The sequence below is a fragment of the Bipolaris maydis genome (genome assembly GCF_028858645.1).
Source record: "Bipolaris maydis strain C4 unplaced genomic scaffold PSV08scaffold_18, whole genome shotgun sequence".
Lineage (NCBI taxonomy): Eukaryota > Fungi > Ascomycota > Dothideomycetes > Pleosporales > Pleosporaceae > Bipolaris > Bipolaris maydis.
In genome coordinates, this window is record NW_027093874.1 from 110644 (window position 1) to 137486 (window position 26843).

General features: G+C 46.2%; 9 protein-coding genes across 9 annotated transcripts; 5 read left to right on the plus strand and 4 right to left on the minus strand.

The window, feature by feature from the left end:
* Window positions 1-345: 345 nt before the first annotated feature.
* Window positions 346-2204, minus strand: PSV08DRAFT_405891 (cytochrome P450; the record flags this gene model as incomplete). The annotated part of the gene is made up of 2 exons (XM_014220327.2): window positions 346-1671; window positions 1743-2204. The coding sequence occupies 2 exons, from the start codon at window positions 2202-2204 to the stop codon at window positions 415-417; spliced, it is 1719 nt and encodes a 572-aa protein (XP_014075802.1). The 3' UTR covers window positions 346-414.
* A 712-nt stretch (window positions 2205-2916) lies between these two features.
* On the minus strand, window positions 2917-4467 carry PSV08DRAFT_211861 (UbiA prenyltransferase family-domain-containing protein). Its single transcript, XM_014220328.2, has 2 exons — window positions 4273-4467; window positions 2917-4219 (listed from the first exon to the last, which is right to left on the minus strand). The coding sequence occupies exon 2, from the start codon at window positions 4172-4174 to the stop codon at window positions 3170-3172; it is 1005 nt and encodes a 334-aa protein (XP_014075803.1). The 5' UTR covers window positions 4175-4219; window positions 4273-4467; the 3' UTR covers window positions 2917-3169.
* A 1262-nt stretch (window positions 4468-5729) lies between these two features.
* On the plus strand, window positions 5730-6944 carry PSV08DRAFT_413022 (uncharacterized protein). The gene is made up of 3 exons (XM_014220329.2): window positions 5730-6058; window positions 6188-6611; window positions 6683-6944. The coding sequence occupies exons 1-3, from the start codon at window positions 6000-6002 to the stop codon at window positions 6902-6904; spliced, it is 705 nt and encodes a 234-aa protein (XP_014075804.1). The 5' UTR covers window positions 5730-5999; the 3' UTR covers window positions 6905-6944.
* Window positions 6901-8326, minus strand: PSV08DRAFT_340979 (uncharacterized protein). Its single transcript, XM_014220330.2, has 2 exons — window positions 7329-8326; window positions 6901-7252 (listed from the first exon to the last, which is right to left on the minus strand). The coding sequence occupies exons 1-2, from the start codon at window positions 8240-8242 to the stop codon at window positions 7132-7134; spliced, it is 1035 nt and encodes a 344-aa protein (XP_014075805.1). The 5' UTR covers window positions 8243-8326; the 3' UTR covers window positions 6901-7131.
* A 310-nt stretch (window positions 8327-8636) lies between these two features.
* PSV08DRAFT_211870 (uncharacterized protein) lies at window positions 8637-10859 on the plus strand. Its single transcript, XM_014220331.1, has 6 exons — window positions 8637-9024; window positions 9076-9413; window positions 9462-9523; window positions 9586-10010; window positions 10070-10275; window positions 10340-10859. Exons 1-6 carry the CDS (start codon window positions 8726-8728, stop codon window positions 10612-10614), a joined length of 1605 nt encoding a protein of 534 aa, XP_014075806.1. The 5' UTR covers window positions 8637-8725; the 3' UTR covers window positions 10615-10859.
* Window positions 10860-11573: 714 nt separating this feature from the next.
* PSV08DRAFT_232604 (cytochrome P450) lies at window positions 11574-13511 on the plus strand. Its single transcript, XM_014220332.2, has 4 exons — window positions 11574-11796; window positions 11854-12621; window positions 12676-13139; window positions 13238-13511. The coding sequence occupies exons 1-4, from the start codon at window positions 11594-11596 to the stop codon at window positions 13456-13458; spliced, it is 1656 nt and encodes a 551-aa protein (XP_014075807.1). The 5' UTR covers window positions 11574-11593; the 3' UTR covers window positions 13459-13511.
* Window positions 13512-14135: 624 nt separating this feature from the next.
* PSV08DRAFT_382850 (uncharacterized protein) lies at window positions 14136-15791 on the plus strand (the record flags this gene model as incomplete). The annotated part of the gene is made up of 3 exons (XM_014220333.2): window positions 14136-14410; window positions 14515-14673; window positions 14786-15791. 3 exons carry the CDS (start codon window positions 14136-14138, stop codon window positions 15753-15755), a joined length of 1404 nt encoding a protein of 467 aa, XP_014075808.1. The 3' UTR covers window positions 15756-15791.
* A 2019-nt stretch (window positions 15792-17810) lies between these two features.
* Window positions 17811-19857, plus strand: PSV08DRAFT_232607 (heterokaryon incompatibility protein-domain-containing protein; the record flags this gene model as incomplete). The annotated part of the gene is made up of 1 exon (XM_014220334.1): window positions 17811-19857. Exon 1 carries the CDS (start codon window positions 17848-17850, stop codon window positions 19855-19857), a length of 2010 nt encoding a protein of 669 aa, XP_014075809.1. The 5' UTR covers window positions 17811-17847.
* Window positions 19858-23332: 3475 nt separating this feature from the next.
* PSV08DRAFT_191134 (cytochrome P450) lies at window positions 23333-25326 on the minus strand (the record flags this gene model as incomplete). Its single annotated transcript, XM_066091980.1, has 6 exons — window positions 23333-23775; window positions 23835-24437; window positions 24495-24563; window positions 24624-24726; window positions 24777-25126; window positions 25248-25326. The coding sequence occupies 6 exons, from the start codon at window positions 25324-25326 to the stop codon at window positions 23333-23335; spliced, it is 1647 nt and encodes a 548-aa protein (XP_065947946.1).
* Window positions 25327-26843: the final 1517 nt, after the last annotated feature.

The window sequence follows — 26843 nt, forward strand, 5'->3', positions numbered from 1 at the left end:
AGCTCCACCTATTAATACTATCACCACCCACGGACATAGTGTGCGATTGCCTAGTAAATATTACTAGATAGATATTGAATATATAACTGCATAAATTTTCTATTAAGAAATCATATTACAATAGCTTTATAGTAGTGGTCAAAAGCTTCATTTTTTAGTGGGCTCGCATTTTAGTTGGGTGTTGCATTGACAGAAGTGTTGCATTGAGTGCGCACGGACAGTAGAGCAGTAAGAAATCAACGGAAGATGTTCCGTGTCCAGGGAGATATTAATAGAGAAGATGGATTTAGGAGACATTGGTAATCCTGCTATGTGATAACATGCATTAGACGAAAAAGGTTGCAATCGAAAGATTTCAAAATACTGAAATTATGACACGTAGAAGTAACTAATATTGCAATAAATGTGTCTGCCTTATTCGACCTCAGTTACACGAACAAGACAGTGCTTCGGTGCCGTAACAAGGGAATCATACATATCCCAAGAAACGAGCTCCTCGGGAAGATCAAAGTCAAAGGACCAGACCAGTAAAGAAAGTATGATGCGTAATTCCAGATAACCCAGCCTCTTGCCCCAGCAACCTCTATTTCCCGCACTAAAGGCAAGACTAGGACCCCGTGAAGAATTGAATACCAGGCAGCCATTCTTGTCTTCGCTCAGCCAGCGTTCGGGATTAAAAGAACCAGGATCCTGGCCGTCCCAGTTCTGCCTCAGATGACTATATGCACCAGCTGTCTCGCTACGGTCTCGCTCAGGAACATCAATTGATGGCATATTCAAGGATGGGCCAGTGAGATTCAGAAAAACCTGGGTATCACCAGGGATAGGATGACCAAGCACTACCGTGTTCCTCCGCGTCGTTACCATGATGGTCACCACGGGACTGTTGAACCGTAGCACCTCTTCGATGAAGGCGTCTAGGTAATGCGCGTGCACACTTGTAAGTTCTTGTGCGGTAGGTAGTCGCTTCTCGCGCCGTGCCGCGCTGTACGTCTCATATAAGTTGCGGCGGATCTTTGCCTGCTCGCCCGGGTGAGACAAAAGCCTGCGCATGAGCCATATGAGCGAGCCGGTTGAGGTATCATGGCCCGCGATGAGATAACCGTAGATTTCGTCACGGATGCGCGGATCTTGGAGGTTTGGGGCTCGTCCTGCCTTTTCTGCTGCCTTTATCTCGCGCTGAATGACGTAATCCAAAGCCGACTCGGGCTGGCATCCCTTCGCGAGATTTGGTGCGGCTTTGGCGATTCGCGACTCAATGTATCCCCGGAGCGTCCGTCCTGCATTTCTGACAGAGGGTCGCAGTTTATTGAGCCTGTGATAGAGCCGTGGCCAAGGCATGTAAAACCCCTTCCAAAGGGACTCCTCATCGACAGTGAGGGCCGCGAGCTTTTCAGATCTTCTAGCACTCGGAATCATAATGGGTTCATTGAGAGGGGTGTTGATCAACTCATGGTGCTTGTTAAACTCTATTCGGCTCAGAAAAGACAACTGGCGTTGCACATCCCCATGGTCATTTTCTAAACCCGTAGCGGCACTGAGTATGGAATCAAAAGAGAACTCCACTATGTCTTCCGATGCCTCAAATGGCCGACCTTTAGCAATATGTGCCTTGAGCCGCCAAAGCTCGACAAGGCTCTGTGCTACTATGTACGTATGGGGTGCATTAACCTGGGGATGTCAGTATTGATTCGACATTGAGTTTTGTCGTTTCAAAAACAACACATGATACAAATACCTACTTTGTTTAAAAAAGACGGTACCATCAGATCCCGGACAAGGTCCCTGCTGCTCTTGAACCTCGGATCAAAAGTCTCCATAGCAGGGTGGGCATGCGGAAGGACACCGCTGAAGACATCCACCTTCTTTCCTCTCTTGAAGTCGACGGCATCACGATGGCTTAAAATATCGTTGACCTCGACATAGTCCGAAATAAGAACAGCAGGTTTTGCAAAAGGTCCTAAGAAGATTTGCGTTATAGCAGAGTTGTGTCGCCCGGCTTGCTCAAGGAACCACGGTCTCATGCTTCCACCATTCTTTTGTCTCTCTCTCAGCTCGGCTAGGTCACCCATCAGCTTCCTAGCAGCATCGCGATTGTAAGGTATGCCTGGCAAAGGTCTGGGATAGGCTTTTTGAAGCACCAAGTACAGGATAGTCGAGAGGATGGAAGCCAAGACGGCAGTAGATAAGGCCTGAAGGGCCATGATAGAAAATACTCTGTTAATGCGAAGTTCAAAAAGGGATCGGAATGCTATCAATCGAAGATGTGCAAAATGTTAGATTGATCGTAGAAAATGTATGTGTCCATATCCATCTATATCCATTGGAACGTCACATATTGGTCAACCCTTATTGGATACACAGGGCATCTGCCGTGAATTACTGCATGTACGCTAAAGGGTTGCAACGCTTACACCAGATCCATCGTTAGGTTCCACAGTGAAGTCCGAGATGGATTGCCGTACCGGAGTGCCGAAATACTTGACTAGGATAAGAGCTGTTGAGACGATGTGAGAAGTGGATACCATAATCAAGGCAGCTAACGGACGACGGAAGCTTGCGGTGCATAAACCCGCCACAGAACAGCCAAGTACGAGGAAACAATACGCTAAGATTAGATACCTTGTAGCAGACCCACGTCATGCAAGTAAGCTGCAAATATCAAAGGTTATGAAGCCATTAGAGAAATAACCCCATATTAAATAACAGGCCCACTACCTAAGGCGCGTAAGCTGCAGCAGTCTAGATTCGCGGTTTGGAACGAGGCTAAGAATTGCGAGATATTTTGTCCTTTCCTTTAGCAATATGGAATCAGGACTTAGAATCAAGTCATTTTGGATCATGCAGTGAGTTACCAATTTACAAGTGGAGACTTACGATAGATCCAAATTGTGCATTTCCAGCTAGGAAGTAATGTTGGTTGCGCGTTGAGACGCTTGGAATCGTTGCTCACAAAGAGTGGAAAGACAATAATTTGCAGATAACTATCAAGACTCAAAATCTCAAGCTAGAAAGAAGCTGAGATTTGTTTAGATGTCTCTGGTGTCGTCTCTAGACGATTTGCTACTCAAAACTCTATTTTTTGAGAACTTGCGAGTGATGGTCCTTCATTGCCATGTGATTGTGACCTTGTGCTTCAATAACTCGAGGCCTAGGACTCACAAACACGTTACTTACCACCATTACCACAGTAGTCTGCAAACAAACCTCCAAAGATGGCCAGTCCAGTAAGCCAAAATCCTTGCGAGAACCACAACCAACAGCTAGCAGGGCTCTTCAAGTCCACTTTAACGACCATCGTGCCCACTGAAAGAATACATCCGACAACTGTGACAGCATAATACAAGATACCCAACTGTCCATGGTAACCAGATGCCAATAGCGAAGCGATCATGCCCAGAAAAAGAGCCCATAACAGTGCCTTGGCGTGGTGACGGAAAAGGACTGCAATACTTTTGACGCCCATCTTCACGTCGTCGGCGAGATCCTGGTGTGCGTATATGGTATCAAAGAGTATTACCCAGAGAATGGAAGCGACAAGCAAGAAGACGGTCGATGGATCTGTCCATGGCTTGGTAACGCCCACGGCTGAACTGCCGACCATGATGCCCCAGGAGAGGCAAAAACCGAGCACTAACTGAGGTAGGTTTGTGTGACGTTTAGCGAAGGGATAGTAAATGGTCCCGATAATAGTTGGAGTCGCAACCTTGGCCGTATCTGCAGGTAGGAAGTACAAGAACGAAAGAGCTCCTGTGGCTTGCGAGACTGCAAATATGAATGCGGCAAGAGGGGTGATGGCGCCACGGGGGATAGGACGAGTTTTGGTTCGAGCAATGGCCTTGTCTATCGGAGCATCGACAAGGTCGTTCCATGCATGGCTAGCATTGCTACAGAAAAAGCTTCCTCCAAAGAGGAGAAGACAGGCGCGGGCGACCTCTGTAGCGGGAACTTTGAGAGTGTTCGCGGCGAGTATAACGCCGAACAGGTGAGGGAACAGTATAAGGAAGAAAGCAGCCGGCGGGCTCAGTCGTGAGAGTTGTACATAGGCGATCCAAGAGGAGGGAAGGCGGTTCACCCAGCCCTCGGAGTGAACTCCGCCGTACTGTTTGGAAAGATAATCTTTGGATTCTTGGCTGGAAGCTCCCTTGGCTCTTTTGGTAGCGATATTGATCATCGTTACTCCCGTAAATTCTTTGTCCTTATTGGACTATACACGCTCCTGATGAATCAGTCCAAATCAATAGTTAGCATTCATGGATGCACCAGACTTACGTTGGGACAAAGAAAGGTCCAAGAATCCGAAGGACCACTTCTGTTAATCTAGTGATAAGGAGAGTTTGGGAGAATCAGTGATGAACAATGGGCTATAGAGCTGTCAAGATCCTGTGGATCATATACAGTTTGGCGAGCTAGAGAATATACACAACGAGCTAGCGATCAATCCCTAAAATAAGGCCGAGTACGTTCCATCATTAAGGAATCTTTTGACTTTTATATACTATCTTTGCCCAATCTAGCCTCAACGAATTCCAATAGGTTTCAGTAAGTCTCAATGAGTCTCAATGCAAGTAGGCCAAGAACTGGTCATGTGATCTTCCTCATCGATATTCCCAACACCTCTAATCACGGAGTTCATTTCCTGAATTGAAGGCGCTCCCTCCATAACCTCTATCCTAGTTCTTACCAAGGATTTGATTGTCAAATCGCATCATCATCTGCAGCTTACTATGCCTTGCTGCTTAGTGTAAGATGTTCGACATTAACTTCGGCTTTTCCCTGAGCCAACCCTGCCCCGCACCACTACATACATACACTACATACCCCTGCATCTGCAGTGTAAAACCGCCAACGCTTGAGAACTATTCTAGGCGCACCGTCTTAGTGTGAACCGGCTATTCCGCCGGGCCGCCGCGCAGTTGGGGCTTACATGGGAAGTCATGAATTTGTTTAGAGGCGCGCTAACAACCGAGATAGCCGGTTAATGAGGGGAAGGTGTGTCTAGCAACATACAGGAAGTTTAGAGTGTAGACTGCGTATGGTACAGTCGCTAGCGATTGCAGCCTCGGCCCATCCCACCAGCTGCAACATGTGTTCCTTCGGCTAATTTGACGTATTTAAGTTAGCCTTATCATGGAATGCTAAATACATAGATAGTCTGCACAGTGAGCTACCTTGTCGGTTTCCAGTCTAAGTTGATACTGCTACCTATATAGGTATAGCGAGATAAAGAACTTCCGTGCCGTCGAGGCAGAGCTGCATGAATCTATTCCAATATCATAAATTTCTGTTATCATGTTGGTGTACGTATGTAAGTTGCTGGAGGCCTGAGGCGTACCATCGGCGAGCCCGGTACAAAGAAAGAGGATTCCCGTGCGGCTGACACACAGCTGCAGGGCACTCTCCTTGCATAATTTCTGTGGGAAAATGGTCCGTGAGCTCGCAATCCTTCGGGAGCAAACTTCCGCGCAGACAATGACTGGCTATAACGCCCATAGGATCTGTGTATGACCCCTGCACATAACTCAGCCGCAGTCTCCACCTACAGAACTATTGCCTAACACCACGGCAGAAGCCCAACAATAGAGATACGCCGCACATGCACGTACAGAACTGGAAATGCTTACAGGAGACTAGGATCAAGATTGTAAAAGAGACAATTTTTGTTGGGTTTTGTACATGGTAGCGTGTGGATAATTGACCGTTGTCCAGACTTTGCCAAGGTAGATAGTGTGTTCTAAGGGGCCTGAATCTTGGGAACAGGCGATGAGTGAATTATTAGAATTGAATTGTCTTTATGAATCAATCTGTAGCTAGAAGACCTAAGTGGATAGGTTGTAAGGCAGCACATGAGATCTGCGGCAAAGAATTTTGAACACATAACCCAATCACCTCCATTGACCATTTTGAATAGACTATCCCCTGGCTTTTTTGTTCGACTTTATGTCCATCTACAACTCAATTTCCTTTGATTTTTGGATAAATACAAACAGTTTACAATTATGGGCCGCTCAGACGCAGAGGAAATGGTATACTCAAACTCAGACACCATGGTCGAAGTGTACGTGTTTCATGCTGCCCGCGTTGTTCACCATTACTCCTTGCCTATCCCACAGCAGCTCTAGAGATATCTTTGGAATAAGCAGAACTGAAAACCCATTGTCTATGAGCTAATTCCAGAGTTCTGTAGTTTCAAAGGCGCTATCCGGGGACGTATGATCCAACACCCATCGCGATCTTTCGCACTCGAGATCACGCTCGATCTTGTCAAGGGTGCCGAATTCTTTTCTCACAAGCCGCCGCTGCATTTCCACATACAGGAAGAGTATATTGAGTCAATCCAGGGCAAGATGTGCCTGGAGCTTAACGGCAAGGAGCACGTACTGTTGGCAGGTGACGGGCCCATGAGCATTAAGCCTTACGTGAACCATCGGTCGTACCCAGCGGCGCTGGCGGACCAAAACGATGGCGAAACGGTTGTGAAGTTCCTGCTCTCGGGTGAGAAGACTGACAGTGTCTTCGAGCTGAATCCTGTCTTCTTCGAGAATTGGTACAAGTACCAGGACGATGTGGTGGTGAATGGAGCAAAGATCTCCCTGATACAGCTTTTTAGCGTAAGCCACCTTTCCTCTCCAGTTTACCATCAACTTAATGAAAGACCTTGTGCTCACCACCAAAAATGTAGACATTCGATGCTGGTGGTACTTATGTGTCATTTCCATGGTGGGTGCCTTTCGGTCAAACGATCTCGCAAATATTAGGCGTCGTAGTGGGAAGATGGATCGGCGGCATGCTTGGATATCAGCCATTCCACCGCAAGTGGACTACGGACTGGGAGCTGGCCTGCCAAAAGATGGAATCATCTTTTTTCCAGAGGCGTTTCACAAATAGAATGAAAGTAGACTGATTTATGTAGGAAATATATGTTCTCTTGATTTATATACGTTCGATACGTTCTTTACTCGACCTCATGGTGAGACAAAGACTTATCGGGGCATTGAGGGTTTCAATGATAAAATTGTGATGTTTTTGCAGGAAACGTAAAAATGAAAGTGCTCAGATAGCTGGAGGCAAGTCCCGTAATCAATATTGACTTTGAAAGATTGCTGCCTCCATCACACAAATATAGCAGTCTCACATGCTGATCTCCTTCAAAATCGTCTCCACCTGTGCGAATGAGAGTTCTGCCATGGTTTCCTTCCAGAGCTGGTCTCTAATATCCTGTCCCTCAGATGAATAAACAAGTGGAGCCATGCTGTAGATTGTCGTCAGCCAATGAAAAGACAAATAGGATGGCTGAAACGCCCAGGATCCATTTCAAGATGACTTACGGAACAATCTTTTGGAACGAAAAGAATTCTCCATGGGTTTCTTTGCCATGCTTGACAGCGGCATCGACGACGGTTCGCGAACCGACAGCAGAAGAGTAGTAGATACGTCGCATGACCGACTTTCCGATAGCTGCGATGACGCCCTTCTCGTGCTCCTTACCGAATTCAGTGTCGTGCAGCCCTGCGGGCGAGGCTGAGTTAATTATGGCAACAGTCGTAGGTACCAGCTTCGCAAGCTTGGCTAAGAAGAGTTGGCCAAGTAACTTTGAAACCATCATCCGATCGAGAAGATTGATGTTGCCCGGCTTGTCGAGGGCAGAGAGTAAGGGACGGTCATTCCTCTCCTTGAAGCTTGTCCAAGCGGACACTTCGGAAGACACAAGCGTGATTCGGGCTGGCTGGCTTCTGTCCTTGGCCTTGCAAACAGGAAGAAGTAGGATGATCAATAAGGCTGTCGACAAATAATTTACTTGGATCATCTCATCGTGCTTGGTACGTTCGTTGAATTTGCGACTGGCCGGGAAGATGCCGACGCTAAGAATGACTATATCGAGACGTTCCAAGCTCTTGGTACGTTCGGCGAACGAGACGACCGAGCTGTAGTCAGAAAAGTCAACAAGCCAGACTTCGATAGCGTTGGCATCAAGTGTACGACCCTGAGACAGCTTAGCCAGGGCGGCTTTGCCCTTTTCCTCGCTACGGACTGCGAGGATAAGCTTGCTGAGTCCGAGATCTAGAAGCTGACGACTAGACTCAAAACCAACACCTGAATTGGCGCCGGTAACGATTGCCGTTTTGCCTTGGAGATCAACATCGCGGACCTCAGTAGGCGTAACGGTGAGTTGGTTGTAGAAGAAACGCGCTAGGCTTGCCTGCTTCTCGGGAGTGATATTGTATTGATGGTTAGCAGACATGTTCGCTGAGTGCTTGAGGATCCTGATAGAGACGGCAGAAGATGAAGAGAAGGAAGACAGTTACATGCTCATCGGGACTCGTGGAGAGGAAGGATTTACTGGACAAACAATAGTGGGTATATCTGGGCACGGAAGCAAGGACAAAGACCAGCATAAACGGGGGCCAATACAAACACGGACCACCAACAACAGGGATCAACAGGAACACAAGCCAATTGGTTGGACAAGTTTCTTGGTATACTCAGGCGAATGCGGAGTGCCTAACTTGTTGGGGTGCTGATAAGGACATGCTGTAATGTACTCCCTGCGCTTGTTAGAGAGAACATCCCCTCGTAAGTCACAAATGTGGATACTAGTGCTTCTATGTATATGCAGCCCTTAAAAGAAGGGAAACAACGACTGCATTTTGATTCCTGGAAAGATTTTGTTGATCAGTCTCCTGGGGTATCGCTTATCGCCTATCGGTTTTAACAAGCCCTTACAATGCGGCTCCGTTACCACCTTTTCGGGATGCTATTTGCGCGGTGCATTGGTATTGCTCATGCTGTGTCTATGGGCGTTAATGGCCTGCAAACACGAACAACAACCGCCGCAGGCTTCGCATCTTTTGGCCAACAAATTGGTCTGTCCGAGTCTACAATCAAGACTTTGGGAGAGAAATTTGCCCAAGTCTCGAGTCCTGCCGAAGCCTTGGCGGTCGCCTGTCAGACTGCACGGGAGTCTCTTGGAGAAGCTCAAGTACAGGCGACACCTGTAGACCAAACGGTCGTTGAAGTAAACTGGTAGGTTCGATCCTGTCACCTAACACACACTCGGGGTTCTAACGTTGGAAGGTCCGAAACATGCTACGCCTTCCCGTCCTGTGTCATCCAGCCTAGAAATGCTACTGATGTGTCGACTGCGATACAAATTGTAAAATTTTTCCAGGTCAAGTTCTCCGTAAGAAGCGGAGGTCACTCCCCCAATCCCGGATGGTCTAGTATTGGGAGTGAGGGCATCCTGTTGGACCTCCAACGCCTGGATTTCGTTACCCTTTCGGGCAATGGCACAGTTGCCAGTCTCGGCCCCGGGGGTCGCTGGAGCAATGCAATGACAGTTCTTAATGCTCAGGGCGTCTCCGTCCAGGGAGGACGGCTCGGACAAGTCGGTGTGGGGGGACTGCTCCTCGGCGGTTAGTAGCCTTTACCCTTGATTTTGTAGCAATTCTAATCGTATGCAGGTGGTTACTTCTACACTTCAGGACAGTTTGGTCTTGCAGTGGATAACGTCAAGAACTTTGAGGTATGTATTAGCGGATATAACACCATTTTCTTGAGATATGGCTAATCCATAACTCTTCATAGGTTGTTTTGTCAAACGGAACGATTATCAACGCCTCCTTCAGTCAAAACACCGACCTCTTTTGGGCGTTGAAGGGTGGTGGTCCTAACTTTGGCATTGTTACTCGCTTCGATCTCTATACTATACCAGTATTGGAGATTTGGGGAAAAGTGCAAATATATTCCACTGACATGGCGTTCAAGCTCTTAGAGGCTTTTGACGAGTGGCAGCAGAACGGCGCGTCCGACACCAAATCGAGCGTGGCTTTCGAAATTGGCCTGGATTATATAACTCTCGGCTTGATTTATTCTGAGCCCACAACTTCACCGACTGCGTTTGCTGCTTTCGAAGACATTGAACCTCTTCAAGTCGTCGTTCCTCCAATCAACACCACGTTCTCCAATGTGTACAACATCTTGAGTGCATCTTATCCTAATATCACTGCCCGGTAAGCATCGATATTGCAGATAGAGCTCCAAGTTTCCTCACTGACTTTTCTATACTTAGTCATGACTACAGAGGTGCCAGCTCACGTATTAACACGGAATTCACTAAGGAAATGTACGCGTTCTGGAGAGAGAATGCTGTGGCTTTGCGCAACAAGACAGGGGCCAGCCAGACTTTTGCCATGCAACACATTGGTGCGAACCTGATACAGCAGGGAATTGATAAGGGTGGAAATGCCTTAGGCATTGAGGCAGGAGCTCAGCAATGTGAGTATTCCAATGCATTCAGTAATAAGACTTCAATCTATCAACCGAGAGCTAACTGCCACAGGGTGGACAACCCTGGTAGACTGGGAAAACGAAGGGGACGACAACCTTGTGCGCTCAGTATCCATCAACTTCACTGAGCAATGGAAGAGACGTGGACAAGAGCTCGGTGTATATCTGCCGTTTGAGTACATGAATGATGCTTCACGAGATCAGAATCCTATCGGTTCATATGGTTCAGAGAACGTGGCTAGTCTAGTAAAGGTCTCACAGAAGTATGATGCAGAGCAGGTGTTCCAAACCCTGCAGAACAGTGGCTTTTTGCTGTCGAAGCTTTGAAGGATAGCATAGCGGCATGTGGATCATCCAGCTTTCTATTCTAGACTGAGTCTGAGGAAAATGTATCATCTAGAGATATTTACAATACCAGATCTATGAAATTGTAAGGAAATACTGGAGACAGCCTGTAAGGCGCATATACATTGTCGCTTGATACCTCTCGTGTCGTACCGAAACTTTGAAGAATTGTATCACCAGCACGAATAAATGCACCGTGGTAGCGAAATGCGAGAGATTGATAGAATGATCTTTATCCTTCCCGACAGAAAATAGCTTGAAGGTTACTCTAGCCGGACTCTACGAAAGACACGCGTGATAGGGTGCGTTCTACGAGATCGATTTTTTCTATTTCTCAAAGACCTTTTTCCTCATACAGTAATGATCAGTGTTTGTACCGCAATTTGCGATTCCCGGCAGTTTCTTAGCGGAATTGGTCCCGGCCTTCCACTTCCAAGACTGCCGACTAATATGGATGAGTCAGTGGGTAAGGTACGGTTTAGCGGCATTCATGTAGGAATGCGGGGGTTACACTTCTTCCCAAAATCTCACAAGAACATCCCTGCATAATGTGATATTTCAGGCATAGATTTGGTAGGTGGAGAAGGTGGTCTGTGAGCTCATAAATCTTCGGGAGCACACATCCGCGAAGATAACGATTAGCTCTAAGACCCGTACTAGTGGCTTGTGTACTAACTCCTGGAAGCTGCTCAGCCACGGATCCTACAGCATCCTTGCAGCGTCCCTGCAGCTTTTCTTATGTTGCACAGCAGTAGCACCGGAGTATGGCACCCAACTACAGTTACCGGACCCACCTGTTCACACCCAGTTATGTAGTGCTTACATAGCGTTTAGGCAGTAACAGTATCTCACGGTGGCACGCAGCGCTGACCATGCTGACTGTCTTGGGTGATAGCTCCAGCGTGAATATTGGGAATTTTCGACATTGGTATTCCACTTTGCACTCATCGAATTCGCTGTTATGGTTTCTATGCAGTCAGTTCTCAGCCTCTTCACTGGCAATTCAAGAGCCTATCTCGTCATTGGAATATTTTTTGTGTTCCTGGCGTTCATCTACTGGTCACCAAATGCAAATCGGCCCCCTCGCCTCCCTGACACCATTCCTTATGTTTCAAATACGATCCAATACTTGACCGACGCTGGCAGATTCTTGGACAGAGTAAAGTGAGTTGTTATCTCCTGTTCGGACCATCAACCTAGATTACTAAGACAGATTTGTAGCGAGACTTTAGAGGCGACCAAGAGCAACGTTGTCGGATTCTACGTAGGCCTGAGGCCCGCGTACATCGTGATCGGACCGAAGAATGTACAAAAGGTCTTCGGTTCGCCTCACATATTGGATGGCAATTTTCTTCAGCTGGTTTTGATGGAAAAGCACTGGGGAATGACTAAAGACGAGATCCAGAAGTTCGCAGGTGACACTTCTGGACGGCTGAAGACTCCAGCTCCAGGGACAGAATCCATCCGTGAAGACCAAAGATTTTGGCTCGGACATGACCGTTTGTATGCTGAGTATCTTACTCAGCAAAATTACTCCGATGCTCTAGCTCAGTCCTTCCAGACGTTATTCTCGCAACGGCTCGAAGAGCATGCGACGACAGAATGGGTCACAGTGGAGCTATTTCAGCTCCTCAAGTCTGCAATGGCCGAGAGCGCTATTATTTCGCTATTTGGTTCTAAGATTATTGAACTGAATCCTGGTTTTATCGACTGCTACTGGGAGTTCGATGAAATCGCGGGTACTTTGGTCTGGGGCCTGCCAAACTTCATGCAGCGCTCTTCTGTTGCAATTAGGGACCGTCTACATAAGATGACGAGGAAGCACATCGATTCAGCGTGGGATCAGTTTGACTGGTCAGGTCCAGACGCTGATTCGGCCTGGGAGCCGCATTTTGGGTCTAGATTGTCTCGCGAGACTGCAAAGTGGCTTCGAGAGAGGGGCTTTTCAAACCAAGCTGCTGCTGGACACACTTTGGCTTCCCTTTTTGGGTGCGTCAAAGCTATGATTCAAATTCTGGAGTACCGATGACTGACTTCATACAGGCTGAACGGGAACACAGTGCCTATCTCAGCGTGGGCGATGATTGAGCTAATCAAGGACCCGTCCCTGTATAAGGCAGTGCGCAACGAGGTACTGAAGACACTTACAGTCGACCCAGATACTAAGAAAACTCATTTGAATGCGCGCGCGCTCATTAACATGCCGCTCATGCAGTCTCTGTATACAGAGACTATGCGCATACACGTGTCCTTCAACGTGACTCGTGAGGCAAAGGAGTCCATTGAAATCGATGGCTATCATCTTGAGAAGGGCTCGTTAATTCAGACGTGCTCACAGATTTCACATTTCGAAGAAGCTGTATGGGGGGTCGAGGGTCATCCTGCATCTGAATTTTGGGCGTGGCGGCATATCAAGTGGGTGGAAAAGACAGATGAGGTCACTGGAGAAGTGACGATGCATCCAACTTTCGCTATGAAGGGTCGACCAAGCTCTTTCTTCCCTTATGGTAGGTTTTCCTCTGATTCTATGAAGTACCAGGTTCTCTCCACCTGACCCGTGGAAGCCAAGAGCTGTTGAACACTAATTGCTAACTTGTCTACACAGGTGGAGGTTACGTAATGTGCCCTGGACGCCACTTTGCAAAACAAGAGATCCTACTGGCGGTAGCCGTCATGGTCACCAAATTTGACATCGAGTTTGTGGAGTGGAAAAACTCTGATGGGTCAAAGTCCGACAGGCCAGCACAGGATGATAGGAGGTTTGCTGGCTTCATTGCCATGTCTCCAGACAGGGAAATGGAAGTTCGCATACGAAAGATTAAATGATTCCGTTACCGTCAATTTGTATCTCATCAATAATTGAAGAAATTATCGTGTGTTATTTTCCTCGGAGCAGGAGCAACTGTCTTGGTGCTTTTGGCTTGTAAAAATCTGATTCGAATCAGTGAAGTTTTGAAGCTATCTGCCAATGCTTGGAGGTTTTTGTGGTTTGTCACACCAGCTATGAATATGTACGTAAGTACAAAATTTTGTATTTTTGATAGAGAGAACTCATATCTCACCATTGTCCAGCTCTGCTGCGTGATCTAGATGCCGCGCTCTATCAAGCCGGAGGGCGGAATCGAATCAAAATGAATGTAGGGGTTTATTAATATCTGCCTGTTCTTAACCGCAGTCGTTACAAGGCAATCCCCCCAATTGACTTGTTCCTTCCGTATTGAGCCAAGAAGGGATTCAATATTATTGTACAGTAAGCTTATTGTGGGTCGAATTGTTGGGAGGGGAGACTCTAGCCAGAAGGGTAGCTATTCTAGCCCATTCTTTGCTTTTGCTAGTGCCACTTGCCTAGATACGCACGGCCAATTTGCAATATAAAGGCCCAGTCCAGGCTCAGAGTGATTGGCAAAACATTGCATATCAATCTGCGTGCCTTCGTCTGAATCAAGCCGAACGATTGGGTATATACTCTTGTCCAGTTCTCATCTCTAAGAACTTATCCGACCATGGAGAAGCTAACTCATGATGATATCTATACGCATCGCCAAGCTATTAAACCTCTCCGGATTATTGTCGTCGGGGCGGGCATTGCGGGACTCTCGGCCGGGTTGGCACTTTCTCGATGCGGCCACTCCGTCACGATTTTGGAAAGCTCCCCCCTGCTTGGCGAAACCGGCGCTGGTATACAGTTGGCTCCAAATGCCACTCGCATTCTACGCAGGTTCGGAGTCCTTAGCGAGGTGATGTTACACACTTCCGTCCTCTCAGGAGTCAGCATCAGGTGAGTGTTGCATATGTTGGAATACTATGTTCTTATTTCTCTTGTTACATTTACTCTGATCTCTTCTGTATGTGTTAGGAGCCATCTCTGACTTTGCCTTGTAGACGCTATAATAGTGATAAGGAGCTCAGAAATTCGCCGATGTCGCTCTCCTCCGTGGATAGATACGGAGCACCCATGGGGGTCATACACCGTGGAGATCTGCATCGCATACTTTTGGATGCTGCTCGGGGCAACAGTTGTCAAATTCTTACATCTCACACGTAGGTCTTTTTGAACGTATGCACGTGAATTGATATCGTATTTTGCCCCCTTTGAAAGCTATCTCGTCTCTCAGCTGGTCGATTGAGCAGTCTACGTTCTGACATCTTACAGAGTAGTAAATGTTGACTCTTCCCCAACCCCGAAAGTTCGAGTTACAGTTGGCAATACGAACAAGAGCTTTTGGCTTACAGGCGATATCGTCATTGCTGCCGATGGCATAAAATCTATTTGTAGGAAACAGATGGCGCTGGCGGGTGGATATGCCCACAAAGATCAGCCTTACCCAACGGGAGACGCAGCGTACAGGTTGCTAATTCCTCGTGAAAAGGTTAAGCATGACGCACAATTATTAGCCATGCTAGATCAGAATGTGGCGATGCGCTACATGGGGCCCGGAGGGCATATCATGGCCTACCCGTTGAAAGGAAACAAATTGTACAACATGGTGCTCATCCACCCTTCCAAGCCGAATATTGATACTGGAGAGAATGTGTGGACAGCCACTGGCAAAAGAAGTGAGATGATGAGCTTTTACAGCAGCTGGTCGCCTGCAATAAGAAGGTGGCTGAGTTATGCCGGAGAAGAGGATGAGGAGGAAATCCCAGAGTGGACTCTCAACATGTACCCTCCGTTGCCGAGATGGGTTTGGGGCGGCGTCGCGCTTATAGGCGACGCCTGCCACCCAATGCTCCCATATGTCGCTCAAGGAGCAGCAAACGGTATCGAGGATGCTGCAGTGATAGCCACTGCTCTCAACTATACGTCGAACGTCCAGTTGGCCCTTGGCGTATACGAGATGGTCAGGAAAGAGCGGGCTGAGAAGATAGCCGCGAGCGCATTGGACACAAGCAAAAGCTTGCACCTACCAGATGGCCCCGAGCAAGAGAAAAGAGACAGGTCTATACAGGGCGTAAGACAAAAGGAAACGGCTGGGGATTCACACGTGGCAGACAAGTGGCGCGACCATCAGTGGCAAGACTATATGTGGGGTATTGATGTCATGCGTGAAACAGTAGACAAATTGGCTGAAATCAGCGCTGTGCCAATGAGGGAGTCGGAACGTATTATGTCTTCTCTTTGAGAACTTAGTAAACCGGTAACTTTAAGGTAGAGAAGGTGTTGTATGGTAAATTAATAAATGTTCAACACCTTGTAAAACTCATGAACTCTCCTACGTGTTTCATCATTACGGAGTCTAAATCTAACAAGTTATAATTTTTCTATGTAATTTGTGAATCAAAAAGATAGTAGTGATGATGAACACAAGGATGTTTGATGAAGTGCTTGAGAGATAACTAACAGTTGCCAAGGAGTTAGTCATTTCAGACCTTGGTTAAAGTATCTTAATAAATCGACTATAGATTTGCTAGCTCGCTCATCTTGATTCCAAGCTGTCAAACTGAGGAATTTTATGGCGATATCAATGTTATGCCGGAGAAACGATTCTTAGTTTATAGAAGATGCAAGCTGATCTAATTGCTATAATCCTCTGTCAACTTCACTCGTGTGCAGTTCTTCGTCCCTTACATGCTGGGAAACTATTTCTGGAAAAAGGCACCGGGCTCAATGTACCTAAGATATGTAATTCTCATACTCGGCCCAATTGCAACCAGACAATTACTGTAATTACCGGCAAATGTTTATACTTACTTTGAGACGATAACAGGGATGATCTTCTTTAGATGCGCATGTATCTCTGATTTGTTTGAGGAAAATATCATGCTGTTCTTGTAAAATTCCAATGGGAGCTCCACTACGTACGGTATAGCTTCCAATCTTGAGCCCTAACCTACTTACAAGTACAAGGGTTTCCCAGTTTCCCATGGACTAAGAGTAGTGTGAGTGAACAGAGTTTGGGAAACGCATAAATCTAGCTATATCTTCCCTGATGTGATCTCACTGGACTTTAGAATGAAGAAATTCAGTGTTGTCTGGATCTACGACCAAATTCCAAAGCTGCGCAGGCGAAAGGTGCGACAGCTAAGAGGAAGCTTATGAGCAGACATGGATCAAGATGAATACTATCCGCAATGCAACAGACTATTTATCCTTCAGGCAGCTCTTTGACGGAATCCTAAGCTGCTCATACGTTGAATATGGATGCTCGAGTGGAACTCAGTACAGCGTGACACCGCTTCTTAGGCGTAGATGGATAGGTTGAAGTGCCCGGGGAGCTTAGAGTGAGGCGAGGTGGAGAAGGCGGGCTTTACTTCGAAAGCTTTGAGGCCAGGCAAACCAGCGTCCCCTTTTCCAGTGTTCGTCACGTCTCAGGAGCATAGCGTATGTAACGCTGCGGAACCACTGACTTCGCCTGGGCCCGAGGCAACAGCGGCTCTTGATCGACCGAAAACGTTCGGACGAAAGCTATCTGCCCACCAAAGCAGCACGCCACGTATGAGGCGCACCTATACATTGGCATCAGATGACGTATATCGCATTTAGAATGATAGAAATCAGCAAAAAGGATGCACCTCGTTCACAAGAAAAAGCAATGGCTATGCACCACCGATTGTAAAGATGGTAAATAGCACAAACAATACTGATCAATCGACCACACTCACGCATAAAACACCAAGACTTTGGAAGTTGACATGTAAATGGTATCTAGGGCTCGTTGCCAAAGAGTTGGTTTGTTGCTTGGCTGGGCTGTTGTCAGAGCAGTCCCTAAGTACTATGTAGCAGTATAGACGGTACCCAGACTCAGCTAGACTGAGAAGCTGCGATGTGGCATCGGCAACCGAAATCAGGTCCGGAACCGATTCACATGTCAAACGCAAGGAAAGATACTTATGCCTCGGATTATCATCAGGCATGGAAAAGACTGAGACTTGTGGTCCCAGTAAGTACCAAGTAAAGGCGCTGCAGGACAGCGCAAAAGAAGGCCAGACAGAGGAGCGCAAAGGGCGGCTGAGGAAGCTGCCCGTCCAGAAGAAAGCAAGTAATGTGGAGTCGCGACTCTCAAAAAACTCTACAACAGTCCACAAGGAGCAATGTATCAGCCTCAAAGTCTCCCAGAGGGCAACGGATAAAGCCGATAAGTAACCGTCGCGTTGAGGGGCGCCGCCAAGGATTATCTAGCGGGCGGCTTCAATTGTGCGAGGCGAGCCGCTCTGGAGGTTTCGCGCACCGTCCCGTCACGCTCGCCCGCCCATCCATCCATTTCCTGGATTCTTATGGAACTTGGCACGCCACCATCAGCCAGCGCTTCAGCTTTCTCGGATACTGTTGATGAATCTTCCATCCGCCTCCTCCGCTTCTCTCAGACTAGTCATGGCGTTTTCGTCGGCGAACTGCACAAGTTCCCAATCGCTAGTGCACCCCACTATTACACAGCCAGCTACGTGTGGGGCGAGCGCAAGTATACCGGAATGACAGTCGATGTGAAGACTGGAAGACTTCGCGTACTCGACAGCCTGGTGCCATTCCTTAACATGGTCACTCGTCATGGCGACTTCCATGGCACAGATTGGTGGTGGATCGACTCTCTTTGCATCAATCTGGATGACAGTCGTGAACGTGAGAAGCAGGTGCGCATCATGGCAGAGATCTACAAAAAAGCGAAAAGAGCCATCATATGGCTAGGCGAAGAGAAAGATGGCAACAGTGACTGCACCGGTGCCATCGACTTTATGCACTACCTTTGCGCTTTACAGTTCGCCTTCCATGGGGACGATATCGCGATACGCAAGCAGTTGCAAAACCCCGAGTTCACCAATAAGTGCGCTGCTGTGAGCAGCTTGCTGGCTAGACCTTGGTGGACAAGGGTGTGGACATTGCAAGAGTTCGTCCTCCCCAAAGAGGCGAAGCTCTACTGTGGTACCGCCAGCATCAGCCGCGGCAGGTTCAAGAAGGCAACTTATAGCATTTTCCTTTGTAGCACCATGAGCCAAGAATTCGAACATGAGCTCGTACCGCGAAAGCTGTTCGACGGCGCATTCAACCGCCGTCGTATCCATCAATGGCATACCAAGCCAGATTCGATCGGCATCAACCTGATTGCCATTATGGCATACTTGGGCAACCACTCGGCAACCGACAGCAGAGATCGCATATACTCCGTTCTTGGTCTCATCACTGAACAAGATAGAAACCTCGTGGGACCCGCCGAATACACCACAGACACTGCGTATCAGTTCGCGAAGCTTGTTCGGTCTTTTTGGAACGTCCATCAATCGCTTGACATCATCTGCTTTACGCACTTGTTCAGCCGCAGCGCAGCGGTCAGCGATCTGTATGCTGAAAATGCAGTACCTACATGGACTCCCGATTGGAGGACGACTATCGAGTTCGCTTCCCCTGTGCCGCTCATGGCAAGCCAGAGTGCATGTGAACAGATTGGAAATTTCAGACCGCTGCGGTCAACACGTTGGAAAGCCATGTATGATGCTCCTGGATTACGACTGAGGAAACAAGCGCATGTCTCTTTCTCAGATAACCTAAAGGATCTATACTGCAACGGCGTCGTGTTAGATACAATTCACGGGATTGGCGGGCTTGATGGACAAGAATTGCGATGCCAGAGCTTCGTCTGTAGAGAAGCTGGACATGAGTTGACGCAGTCGCAACAAGTCCAAAGCAGTGCGCCCAGAGCCACCATGCTACCTATGGATTGGCTTGGAGCTGTCGCACGTTCCTTGGTCATCGACCGACAGGACAAGTACCTGTGCTTTCAAGCGCCAGTCCACTACATAGCCGAATTTCTCTTCCTTTGCCATGCATGTATCGATGGCGACCCAGTAGACTGGAGCTTCTCTACATGGTTTGAGCACAACAGAAAGCTGAGACTTGGTGACAAGTTGCTAGAGGATCTTGTGAGACAGGTACCTACCGAGTTTACATCCCCGCCACCGACACTGCATCGGCCACCATCGCATCCCATTCACCAAATGAACGACAAACTGAGCACCTTCCTCTCGCGCTTCCACGACACTGTACGGAAGAAAGCACGCCGATTGATGGTCACAGAACGAGGCTACGTTGGTGTGGCACCGTGTCGCGCAAGGCCTGGCGACGTTGTCGCTGTGCTATTTGGGTGCAGCATTCCGCTCGTTTTGAGGATGGAAGCATCCCAAGACGCATGGCATGTTGTAGGGGAAGGTTTTGTGTATGGTTATATGAATGGCGAGATTGCAGAGCAAGTCAAGAATGGGAAGCTCAATGTGCAGAGGCTAAGGCTTACATGAGATGCCGCGCTCACCCCCAAGTGCAGCGGTTACCCAACTTGCTGCACCTACAAAACGGCGTCGCTTCGTTGGGTTCTCTGCATCATGGCGTGATCAGTTCTTCTTAGTTGACAGAGTACATAATTGTTACCGTCACCGTGGTCTGTTGAATTTAGCTTATCTGATTTAATTGCTCAAACGGCCTTGTAAAGGTTGGGACAACGTTCTTTATGGAAAGAGGTAAGAAGCATAGTGTTGCTCAATTAGAGTTATCGCGCGGGCACCGATCAGCATATCCCTCCAGCACGACCGTAGTGTACTACTATCAAATTTCACAACACCTTCTAAAATTCACTCCGAAGGCTTGTTCATTTCCGTTTCCCATTTTGCGTCTAACACGATCCGATCTGGGTTCCGTCTAAATACGAGAAGCGGAAACCGCACGTTGTGTTTAATGAGGCACTGTTCAGTTGGTCTGCTTTTCCGTGTACTGTACTGGATCGGTGCTCCGTTAGAAAATCGGAGATGGATATTGTGGCACGATACGTGATCGAGCTCAAAAGGTTGGAGGGGCGACCCGCAATCGAGTAGATAGAATCAAGCTAAAAAGTAATCGCTGTAAAGGAATTGATTAAAGAAGGTGCCTATCTACGTACGAAAGAATATCGCAATATATACTACGAGCTAGTTACGTAATACTATACTATATTTTCCTCCCTAGTTTTTATCGTTTAGCCCTCTTAAGTACTATAGAACTATTGCTAACCTCTAGAGTAGTATATCTTTTTACTTCTTATCCTAATTAAGGCTTAAATAAAGACTAGCTTCTATAGCTAGAAGATATAGGATTTAATAGCTTTTTATAGCTACTATAAATGACGTTTATTTATTTTTTATTATATATAATCCCTTTTACTATACTTAACCCTAATCTAACGTTACTTTAATAGTATAGCTAATTATGTAAAACTACGTAGTAGTGTTAAGAGTATAGCTCGAGTGGAAGTAATATAAGACTTCTAGTGTCAAGCTTCTTGTTAGTTGGTTTTCGCAGATAGAGGGGCAGAGTGCAATATTAGACGGTAACGTGCAAGTAGAATAATTCTCTATATTGTACTTGTACTCAAAACTTAAGTTAAACACATTAAGCTATAAGGGCTCGATACCTATACTATATACTAAGGAGTAGAAGTAATCGTGTAGGACTAATATAGTGATTATGGACGATTAGGTAGAAGGCGTAGTTGTTATGGGCTGGCCTTTCAGGGTACTGTTAGGAGCCAAAGGTTATTGTATTGCTTAGGTCTATGTAAAGTATTGGAGGTTTAGTGTCTACTTATAGTACCCGTCCTTGGACTAGGCTATAATAGGGTAGGTATATAACTTACCCCATAACAGTAGTTCTAATTGGTTATTAAAGTGATCGTGTACGATTAGTCACGTGACTGCGGCATGGTTAAAGGATTGCGGCGCAGCTCATCCTTTGGATCCTCCAAACTAATTACTTGTAAGCAGCTTACCTTAGATCGTAACACTTAATACCTAGAGTATAATGCACGGGCCCTAAGGCAATATCTAATAACTATTATTAATCCTAATATCTATCGCTTGACTTTTTTCCCTCTGTTTGCTATATAGCGTATCAGATCAATTATCTTAGAAAAGAATAGCAGGCCACAGCCCAACCTACTAGAATTAAGTATTAAAAAGATTGACTTTACAGTCAAAGTACGTAATAAAAGGATTCAGGTAGACCTCTGCGAGACCCTATTAAACCCTAAAAATGGGTTAGTATTACTACTAAAACACGCCTCTTAACGGGTATATGTTAAATAGACAAATCTCTATTAGGTACAATAACCAAAATTCGGTTACGATGAAGGCAGCAGCACAGCGAACTACAGTTACGACGAAGGCAGCAGAACAGCGAATAAGACAATGAACTATAGTTGCAATAAGAATACATTGCGCAAAGCGCTCCTGTGCCTATATATTCGCCATATCGCCTCATCTTATCAAAGGCACGAATCCATCAGAACTCGATCTCCTATTAACTGCACAAATCTATCCAAACTCCCATCACTACTATGTTGAACTTCCTCTCGCGGCTCTTGTTATTTTCGAGCCATTTAGTGCCAATTAAGTCCTCTACGTCTATCGAACCTATAATAGCCTTCTATAAACATCTATCTAATAGTATCTACAAAAAGATATATAGGTGGAGAAGAGAGAGATTCTATAGATTAGAAGCTAGCATAGACTCTACTAGTATAGTTAAGCTACGAGGGATCTAGCGGATCAGTAAGCACGCACTCGTAAGCAACTTAGACTCGTGCAAAATCTACTTAGTAGGTTTAAGTATTATAGATATTAACCTAGAAGGGGTGGATGTAGATATTATAGGGTGGCTGTACGAGGACTTTATCTATATTAAAGAGGCTTTAAAAGCCGAACGTCTAACCGATTAGCAAAAGGAGTTTTTAGAGAAGTTTTAGCCTAGTACAAGCAAGGCGTAGATAGGTATAGTGCTTTAGTTTTATAGCAAAGCGCTGGGTGTTCGATAGGCTAGGGATAGACTTGACGGCGTCACGGACGATTTGCTCGTGTGGACGTGTGACGATATCGATGGGCGGGCGTGACGGTTTCGATGGGTGGAGCTGAGAATGGGCGCGCGTGGTTGCTGATTCGAATATCTGCATGACTAGTTCTAATAAATCCTAAAATTTTGTTTCACAAAAATTTTCCCGAAAGGCCGGAGCCAAACACTAATATATATAGAGAGTTCTTTAGGCTAATTATTTTCTTAAGAATAAAGCCTAAGAATAAGTCCAATAATATAATGTAGCAGATGCTGGACTATTCTCTAAGCACTAGAAAAGGGAATACTATGCACGAACACGTAAAGCGTTAGTTAGATGTTTGCTAACGATCGGGATTTTTACTTTAGCTACGGCAGACATACTTGCCTAGGACGCTTTTTTACTGCAAATGAAATTAAGATAATCATAGCTCGGCTGCTCTTAGATTACGAGTTTAAGATGCCTAACAAGTAGACAAAGCGGTACGATCAGATCACCTATGCTAAGTTCATCTCGCCAGCTACGTTCAAGACGTTGCTCATGAAGCGTACATAACTAGGTACTTGTTCAATTTGTTATATCTAAGGGCCAATAGAGCGACGGTTGAGTGGAAAGTATGCGTTACTATAGTTCGTGCATAGATCGGCGAAGATAGACACTTCCCTCTCCATAGCTAGGCTGTAAACGGAACATTAATAGATTATAAAAATTTATCATATTTGACACCAGCACATCTAACTACTGTAGAATGAAACAAGATAGAGCTCAAAAGACCAAGGGACAGCCCGCAATCAAGCTGGTAGAACAAAGCTGAAATCTAATCGTTGTATTGTCTTAAGTGAAGAAGAAAGTCTATCTACTCCAAGAAAAAAAGTCGAATGTATATCTGCAGCCCAATCACATAATAAAACACCACATTACTCAAACTTCAAAGCCTCTAGATCAATCTCTGCTTCTCTCTTCCTGTACCTCAAAGTACTCTTTGGATCGACTAAGAAGCTAAGTCCAAAAGGACTCAGATCAGCAGTTGTTCCAGGAGCCAGTTCCCAATCATATTGGAGAAGAAGAAAACAAAGCGCAATCTTGATCTCGTTGGCAGCGAAGAAGCGACCAGGGCAGGCATGCGTTCCATGGCCAAATGCTAGGTGTTCCGGGCTCGTGCTTACAAAGTGTGCTTTGTTCGCAAATTCGGGCGTTTCTCGTAAGCGTAACCAACGGTATATATCGAACTTCTGTACGTCCTCACCTGCGGGTAGGCTTGCACCGTGGCTGTCGTCTACCGAGACATACTCTCCTTTGCGAATAGTGATGTTCAATTCCGCGATGTGCACATCTTTGGTTGCGATTCGGCGCATAGCCACTTTAAATATATTATTAGTAGGATGGTTTTTTTGGACAACAACGTACACAAGGACTTACACTGCTCAATAGGCATTAATCTTTGTGCTTCCTTCATTGCGCTATCCACTAGCTTCATATTGAAGAGCGAATTCTTACTCCATCCGTCCCTTTTCAGGACAGTGATTATTTCTTCCCGGAGGGGTTCGATTAGTTCAGGTTCTCTAGCCAAAAGTATTAAGAGCTTTGACAAAAGGTCCGATGTAGTGTGGATAGCAGCAACCGATAGCGAGAGCTGCAGTGAGGCAGGATCATAGCTGATACCTTTGCATTCCTGTTCACCCCATTCGATCGCATCATTAAACTTTGGAATTGGCTTTCCTTCCTTACGTGCTTGCTCTTTCAGTAAACGACGCTCCTCAATTACGGGCCTAATTAGCTCTTGAGCGCGACGCAGTTGTCTACGAACAACTCCGCATTGCTTAGAGAACATAGCAACGAGGAATCGAAGACTTAAGGGCACAGGCGTCAACATGAATGCCGCCTGGGCCATACTCACGGTGTATTGCTTAGTAATCTTAAGCCAATCTTCGTTACGACAAAGTTTATCACCTAGGAAAACGCGTGACGAAAGGCGTGCGATAATGTCCAGTATAGAATCCAAAATGAGGGTGTCTTGCCAATCTACGTTATATTAGACTATGTAGATCACAAAACAAATACCTAGGCTTAAAGTCTTACCAGTGGGATGGCCTAAGGTGTGGTTAATAGCAAAGATAGCTTCAGAGGCTAGGGGCTCAGTAACAGTATCTAGATAGATGCACTATAAGCCTCAATCTATATAAAATCTTTTATTAACATCAAACTCACTAAGTAGTTTTGTGAGTGGTTTTCGAGCAACGTTTTGCAATACTTGTCCCTGATGCTCCATGATTTTTACAGCTGTAAATCCAGGAGTATTGCCGTGGAAGTCCTAGATAATTAGTAATTTTTTACCTCCTAAAGATAATTGATAGAGCCTACCTGCATAGCCACTGCCGCAAAGCTTAGGCCTTCTTCGTTGCGGAGAGTGTTCGCAAAGCGTTCTGGAAACACAATCACTTCTCCGGTATTTTTAATCATTCGAAATGGTTGATCAGGGAACCTCTTCCGGCCATCTTCTAGGATTTTCATGCCATTTTGCACAGAGTCTAACTGATTTATAGTTTTTAGAGCATACCATGCTGGAGGGTTTGCGTGAGGAAGTTTGCTATTTTTCCGACCTAGAATAAATACTGCAATCACAGCGGCAAGCAATATCGAAGTGGTGACAGGATTGAGACCAAGTGGAGGCAAGCTGATAGGAAAGGGGACCTTTGGAGATTCCAAGGTCTCTATGTTGCCGAATAACCAAACGTGTGTGTAGATCTGTAAACTCTAGACGACGCTCAGTTGAAGAATGATGGAAACAAATTTATGATAACTGTGGTGAATTTCAAACGTCTTTATATCAACCTAAATGATTCGGTTCGGATCTATAACGCATCCGAATCCCCTGTAGAGTTCTTATTAGTACATCACGTCTTCCGCACATTACGTTCTCTGTTATGAATCCGCTAAAGCCGAGATCCCGATGCCGAGATCCACTTTACTACTTAGTCCAAGCCGGCGCTTTTCATAGATTAACCCTGCACGATCGATATCTTTCGCCAAACGTGCGATTAACAAAAAGCACTTAGGATATAATGTCCCTTTTAATTGTTCTCTTTGCAACACGCTCTTATCTAAACCCTAATTTGATTTTAATTTCGACTTAGCAAAACCCAGAGTCCACTAAAAGGCACCACTTAATTAATGTTTTTCATTAACGCAGCCCCTGATTTCCTACTATGACAAGTCGTGAGGGATTAGCAGGGGTGAGTGTTACGTGGCCGCTATAAGGCATTAGTACCCCGTTTCTCCGTGTTCACCGTATTCACCGTATTCACCGTATTCCCAAACTTACTCGGAAGTGGCAGTTACCGCTTTCCGCTCCCGCCAGTATCGGATTCTAAGACGAATAAAGGGTCTGAAGTATAGTAGCGTGTGTATATTTACCTGTATTTGCGAGTATTTTATATACAATATACTTAGTAAAACGCAGAAGTAAGGGCAGAGGGGCTTATCTCGCTGGTTAGAGGTTATCTCATTAATCAGATGCTGTGCACGGACCACCTGACTGGATTACGTGGGCGGTGGCCGTATGTAACGGGCTGAACGCCCCTTGGATAGCTCCTCGATGGAATCTCGGTTGAAGCTACGCGCGCGTCATCCGAACTACGTTCAGACGACGAGCGAAGAATCCGGGTGTCACCTCGAACACCCGGATTCTACTCACCGCCCGAGCAGCGCTCAGACAACGCGCTTAGACCCTTCGGTACAACCTTTCTCCGATAAGCAGATAAACATCACGCAAGTAGACGTAGATAGCTCTCCATCAAATACAACCTCTTGTATACCAAGCGATTGCTCCACGGAGCGCAGCCCCTTACACCGTACAGCGTCTGAGGAGAAATGGTTCGTGCTTTAGTGGTGCTAGAACACGATTTTAGTAACAGCTGGCTTCTTCTCTCCCTCACGATACATCTCCACCACCACTATTAGATATTAGATAACACGCTGTAGGAGGTAGATATTTACTATATAATAGATATATTGTGCTAGGTTTTTTTACATTTCTCTATTAAAAAGGGCGTTCTTAGCGTAAAAACGCTTAAAAAAGAGCAAGTGCCCCTATTTTTCTAGAGGACACTTTGCATGCAACGCGTATTATTAAATACTTAAAAATATGCTAAGGTGGTTATTTTTCTTATATTCTATTATATAAGTTTGCCGCAGCTCGCTATTCTTCGTAGTGGTGGAGTAATAAGGCACTGTTTTAGTGAGAAATCGACTTTTTCGTTCTACTCTCACCAAAGCTAGAACCAAATTTCCTCAGACGCTGCGCTCAACTCTTACTCGTAAGCTAGCACGAGCTTATGCTATCACGTGCTTGAGTTATCACGTGGATACAGCGCAGCGTCTGACTAGTGAGATAAGTTAGAGGGTGCGCACAGGCCCGCTGACATAATT